Consider the following 6708-nt stretch of genomic DNA (forward strand, 5'->3'; position numbering starts at 1 on the left):
CTCAACTGAGAAGATACGGAAAAACTTCGTTATCAAAACTTATTAATCACTAACTAATCTACTTTTGTTCCATCCTTATTGAAGCTTTGTTTCAACGCTAAATTGGCCCATGATGGACCGTTGGAACTTTGACATTCAAAAACTGCTCGAGGCTGGTATCATAAATAAATGGCATTCAGACGTTTTATTGGAAATAGAAATAAAATCATGGAAAACGAAGAGGGCGGCTGTTCAGCCGTACTCCAAAACAATCCAGCTTAACAGTTTGCTCTCAGCTTTCATAATATTACTTTTTGGCCTTGCGACTGCTCTCCTCACTCTCGTCTGGGAGATACGTGAACGACGAAGATGAAGTGACCGGAGAGTTTCAGCAGCTGATATTATAGAACAATAAATACTCGCAGGGATGTTCAAAAATTTCTTACACATTCTAAAGTTTCATTTGGAATTGGTTTGTACACATATAAACTTTCTTGGTGCATAAGAATAAGAACGATATTGTACTTTAACCGTAAGTTATAGATTTTCTATCGGATGATCCGCAGTAGGTCAAACTTTTCACGGTATCGGTGGCTTGTGTCTCTGCTTACATGCGAAACGGATACCAACAATAATTGCTTGAAACATTGTATAATTCGATGATTTTTACGGTAATAACAAATAGATATCAACTCACGAATTTAGTATGTTGCACACTGCAGAATTGAATAAAGAGCGAGTGAATGAAGATTTTTTAAATTATCCTTTTTTTCTTGATACTTTTTACAGGAAATTCATTAAACATACAGACGACAAACGAAAATCTTCGTTGACCTTTAATACTTTTATCATTTTCAATCTCTGTCATTGAAAAAACCTTTAGTGAGTGATTTACCCAATCTTCTCTACACTAAATTCCTGCGGCAATCGAACACGGTTAGGGCTAATACACCAGATAACATAGGAAGTATAATTCATCGAAGTTATGCTATGTAGACACAATTCTAAAACGATCATATTTTTCAATTGAGTATTTGCTTGTGACTATATATCGTTTAATTAAACGTCGAATATATCTTCGGCTGTATGTTAGTTTTATTACGTCCTCGCGTTCAATTTCCTGGCTGATCGATTGCCTTGTTTCGTCAACACGCTAAAATTACTCAGGTAATCATTGTATCTAGTGTCCCAAACGTCGCCTGTCACAAAGATTTACTCTTATTTCATAAATTGGTTGCTTTTTTGCAGGCACCGGCAATGAAGTGATCACTATTCCTGGAAAAATGCAAAATTCAACCTGTGGTTATTATTCCATCGATACCGTAGAATAATCATATCGTTATTTATTCTTACCTTCGTGAAATATCATAAGCACGCTGTCAAACGGCGTTGTTGATACTCTCGAGTTTCCGAAATACAATTATCTTACACAGGCTGATATATTCAATTCACTTTATTGTTAGTTTACCCTATAATTTATCGCTTACGAAACTCGGCGCGTGTTTCATGTATGAATGTTTGATAATCTGCAAATGTTCACAGCACGATTTGTCGAGCGTTTATTCGCGACCACCGTTTTTTGTATCGAAACATGCTACACTTTGTTTCATACGTGCAAACAAAATGCAGCTCGATGCGATATTTCTACTGGCCGCATTACCCGGGCTCTTGACGACAGCAAAGATTCTCTCACGAGACGCGGAAGTCGATTCATGGTCCACCGCTGTTAGAACTTCTGTCGACTACCTTCAATTCAATCTCGTTTTCCGTTCAACGTAACACTACATACGCAAACTTTCCAGGTAAATATCATCGATGTATGCTTCGCGACGTCAGAGACTCAAACAAGTATTTTGCTATCGGAAAATCTACCAATTGAGATATATCGTCAAGTTTGCGAGAGCTTCAAATACAGCGTCTTTACTGTAAGAAGGAAAGACCGCGGCTTTGTTCGACTCGAATCGCTGGCGGAAATTATACTCAAACACTACGATCATTATCTAAAAACACAAGGAAAGCCGAACGCAGTTGTGATGTACGTAGAGCGGATGGATGATCTCGAATCAATATTGAACAACATGAAGTTCTCCGCGTGGAGAACTTGGAAGAACAGGATACGTTACCTCATCATTGTGCCAAGTATTTGAAATATGCGTTTATGCAATTACTATTTTGTGGTTTTCATGCTTCATTAATTATTATTGAATCAGACGATTCTAATCGTTATAATCCACGGATGTGTGCTTCTTTTCTGAAACAAATGATTTTGTAACGCGTCATTCACAGGGACCTTGTGCAACGCGGAAAACGCTGATCAAATGTTCAGAGTTATTTGGAGCTACTGGATCCTTAACGCGATAATACTTTGCTCCTCCGATCATACTAAAGATTTGACCAAAAACGAATTGTACACTTACAATCCGTACTCATCGGATCACTCGCAACTGTGGAAAACGGTTATTCAAGAAACTGTCCAAGTTTTTACACAGCCAAAAAATTTCAGTCACTCCTGGCACGTCTTCAGGGAAGACTTAATCGACATCAAGTCTCCGAAAGACTGCGATAGCTTGTTTTTCGACAAAACTCTGAACCTCGACAATTACCTTTTACCAATAAACATGTTCGTGATTCGTCCTGAAATATTCGTCGACCAAAAGAAATCTGGGGTAGAGAAATATACGGGGCTGCAAGGTTTGCCTCTTCAGACACTCGCGGAAAAGTTGAGATTTAACGTGGTTGAGGTAATTTTTGAACTTGAAATCTCCAAGGCAGCACAATATATCACGATTTGAAATGAATATTGAATTTATTTTTCAAGGTTTGCAACGACGACATTGACCCGTATGGGCAATTACTTGAAAATGGCTCGTACACCGGAGAATTGAAAAATGCGTTTCACGGACTGTCGAACGTACTAACCGGCGGTCATCTTATGGTGGAGTTTCCTGGCATGGAAATGGCCTATCCTCACGTAACGGATGCAACATGTTTTGCATCTCGTTTCGGTGACCCATACCCTCTGTGGACAAACATTTTTGTAGCCAAAGAGATCTGGATTGGACTTGGGCTCATCACGCTACTCGTGACCGTCGTTCTCTACCTGCATAACAAGTCACTGGGAATGATAGCTGCGTTTTTGGATGCGGAGCGATTTGTTGTTGGTAATTCAATAATTCGATTACCTGAGACCATCAAATACAGATTCACCTTTGGATCAATTTTTCTCGCCTTCCTGGTTCTCGACGGAGTATTCAGAGGTAAATATTACATTTTATTAAGCTCGTTCACAGTGATTTTTTGAGACAATAAACTGCTTAAGGGGCTTCTGAACAACATGGGATTCATCGATCATGTTGCGTTCTAGGTCGTTTCGTATCAACTTTAGCAAGTGGACACCGATATCCAAACCTGGATACGCTGGACCAAGTCAAGAAACAAGGGGTTGATATCTACGGCCACGGCTCTTTTCTAAATTGGTTCGACGATCCCGTTTTGAGGAAAGCATTCCATAGTGTCATCGCTGAAAAGTGTCTCGAAATGATAGCACTTGACGGCAAGCAGCGAGCCTGCTTAGCTCATTGCTTAACGTTACCATCCGTAATACCGAACTCCACCGTGACGATTCACAAAGCTGCAATTCCGGTCAAAGAAAATTACGCAGTGTAAGCTTGGAATTTTATTTCATTTATTACTTGAACGGATGTAAAAAAAAATGCGTTATCAGATCTCAATAATCTTTAACCGTTGTATTATCTTTGTCTCATCCTGATTGAAGCTTTGTTTCAACGCTAAATTGGCCCCTGATAGACCGTTGGAACTTTGAGATGCAAAAACTGGTCGAGGCTGGTTTCATGAAGAAATGGCGCTCAGACGACAGGCTGGGCGTGGAAATGGAATCATGGAAAATCAGGAGAGCGGCTGATCAACAGTACTTCAGACCAATCCAGCTGAACACTTTGCATTCAGCTTTCGTGATATTATTTTTCGGCCTTGTCACTGCTCTCTTCACTTTTCTCTGCGAGATGAAAGAACGACGGAGATGGAGTGGCTGGTGGATTACAGAAGGTGATAGGGAAGAAGAATAAATACTTGGAATAAAGCTGAAAAATTTCTGCTCCACGAAACGGGTGTAGCGAGAAATTAATTATTTTTTTATTATTTCCTTCTTATTTTCTCAGCTGTTGATTGTACGATGCCCGAGATATCGTTCTTAGCTTTCTCAGGGTCCAATTAGCCTACTAAACTATATTTATTCAATTCGCAAAGCATGAAATTCTCGCTCTATAGATGAAGAAAAAAGTGAGCCTACGAATTAATTTGGATTTTTTCGGTTCGCATTTGGACATGTTCGTATAACACCAGAATTGAATCTTCGATGCTCTATATCGACGTAATCTAGCGGGATTATTCAATTGCGCGCAGTCTCGGGTCGCTGCAAACAACAACTCAAAACTTACGACCGGAATACACAAAATTTGCGTTAAATTATTGGAAGGATATGAGAACAATCATAAGTTCATAGCTACAGAAGTTCGGTCTAAGTTCAGTACAGTATATTTCATTTATATTGATTCTGGTACGGGTCTTCGGGTGTCTGTGTGTAGTGATTATATGTGTTGACAAATAGAATTGCAGTGAAAAACAAAAAGAACTGCAAGAATATGTCAAAAGCAAAAACTAGATATCTGATAATTACATCAGAAAATAGGTCTGAAGTATGCATTGCCTCTAGCAAAATGTGAACAATATTATATCGGATAGTTATTATTGAAATTTTAAGTTATAGCTTATGTTTGAGACAACGTGCAGGTGGAACACACCTCTGCAGAAAACTGTGTGTTATTGTATTGTCACAATGTTATGTAACCTGACAGAAAATTTATAAAATAAACAATATTCTTCATATTTCCTTCGTATTTCCTCAGCTCTTGCTCCTTTGGTGTTCGATATATTTTCCCCGTTTTCTGGAGACCACTCCGTTTGCGAGGAATCATGTGATTCAATTGTGAAACAAATGATTATTGGCCCAAAAGTGGAAAACCGTTTGATACGTTTCGTGACTATTTCAAAGATTTTGGAAAGTACAAGATTACCGATATGATGCGGCTTGTCGACGTACATTTGCGAGAATATAAGATAGATTAAAATGAGTCATGAAAGGGTCATACAAATCAAATCTGAGACCAAAAATTTTCGCCTCAAAAAATGAAGAAGAAGTAAGGCTAACCCTTTGTATTTTTGGCAAAAATTTTCGCGATTTTGAAGAGTGGTGCAATAAATTCTTTCTGGCACTATTCCGACGTAATTTTGCGAGAGAAATCGATTGGGCGAAGTCCCAATACGCTGCGAGCAACGAATAAAAAGTTACAGCCGAAAAACGAGAACCTGTGTTTTCGACATTTTTCAGCAGGTGCTTTTTCCTTCGTAACTTCTCTCCTGTTGATCCCACGCCATTTTTGCTGCGTTTTCTGAGTTCCTGGGTGTCCAATTAGTCGAGTAAGGGTCATTTAAATCGAATCTGAGACCAAAAATTTTTTGCCCGAAAAAAAAGTAAGGCTAACCCCTTTGTATTTTTGGCGAAAATTTTGGCGATTCTGAAAAGTGCTGGAATAAATTCTTTCTGGCACTATTCCGACGTAATTTTGCGAGAGAAATCGATTGGGCGCAGTCCCAATACGCTGCGAGCAACGAATAAAAAGTTACAGCCGAAAAACGAGAACCTGTGTTTTCGACATTTTTCAGCAGGTGCTTTTTCCTTCGTAACTTCTCTCCTGTTGATCCCACGCCATTTTTGCTGCGTTTTCTGAGTTCCTGGGTGTCCAATTAGTCGAGTAAGGGTCATTTAAATCGAATCTGAGACCAAAAATTTTTTGCCCGAAAAAAAAGTAAGGCTAACCCCTTTGTATTTTTGGCGAAAATTTTGGCGATTCTGAAAAGTGCTGGAATAAATTCTTTCTGGCACTATTCCGACGTAATTTTGCGAGAGAAATCGATTGGGCGCAGTCCCAATACGCTGCGAGCAACGAATAAAAAGTTACAGCCGAAAAACGAGAACCTGTGTTTTCGAAATTTTTCAGCAGGTGCTTTTTCCTTCGTAACTTCTCTCCTGTTGATCCCACGCCATTTTTGCTGCGTTTTCTGAGTTCCTGGGTGTCCAATTAGTCGAGTAAGGGTCATTTAAATCGAATCTGAGACCAAAAATTTTTTGCCCGAAAAAAAAGTAAGGCTAACCCCTTTGTATTTTTGGCGAAAATTTTGGCGATTCTGGAAAGTGCTGGAATAAATTCTTTCTGGCACTATTCCGACGTAATTTTGCGAGAGAAATCGATTGGGCGCAGTCTCAATACGCTGCGAGCAACGAATAAAAAGTTACAGCCGAAAAACGAGAACCTGTGTTTTCGACATTTTTCAGCAGGTGCTTTTTCCTTCGTAACTTCTCTCCTGTTGATCCCACGCCATTTTTGCTGCGTTTTCTGAGTTCCTGGGTGTCCAATTAGTCAGGTAAGGGTCATTTAAATCGAATCTGAGACCAAAAATTTTTTGCCCGAAAAAAAAGTAAGGCTAACCCTTTGTATTTTTGGCGAAAATTTTGGCGATTCTGAAAAGTGCTGGAATAAATTCTTTCTGGCACTATTCCGACGTAATTTTGCGAGAGAAATCGATTGGGCGCAGTCCCAATACGCTGCGAGTAACGAATAAAAAGTTACAGCCGAAAAACGAGAACCTGTG

At 39.3% G+C, this 6708-nt stretch overlaps 1 protein-coding gene across 2 annotated transcripts; it reads left to right on the forward strand.

Annotated features, from left to right (window-relative positions):
* Nucleotides 1-1487: 1487 nt before the first annotated feature.
* On the forward strand, nucleotides 1488-4884 carry LOC124177655. 2 transcript variants are annotated; one of them, XM_046560273.1, is made up of 6 exons: nucleotides 1488-1781; nucleotides 1913-2118; nucleotides 2266-2720; nucleotides 2798-3236; nucleotides 3344-3641; nucleotides 3755-4884. In XM_046560273.1, exons 2-6 carry the CDS (start codon nucleotides 2013-2015, stop codon nucleotides 4062-4064), a joined length of 1608 nt encoding a protein of 535 aa, XP_046416229.1. In that variant the 5' UTR covers nucleotides 1488-1781; nucleotides 1913-2012; the 3' UTR covers nucleotides 4065-4884. The 2 variants fall into 2 exon arrangements, with proteins under 2 accessions (XP_046416229.1, XP_046416228.1); XM_046560272.1 differs by lacking the exon at nucleotides 1488-1781 and having other exon boundaries at nucleotides 1822-2118.
* Nucleotides 4885-6708: the final 1824 nt, after the last annotated feature.

Source organism: Neodiprion fabricii, chromosome 3, assembly GCF_021155785.1.
Source record: "Neodiprion fabricii isolate iyNeoFabr1 chromosome 3, iyNeoFabr1.1, whole genome shotgun sequence".
Classification (NCBI taxonomy): Eukaryota; Metazoa; Arthropoda; class Insecta; order Hymenoptera; family Diprionidae; genus Neodiprion; species Neodiprion fabricii.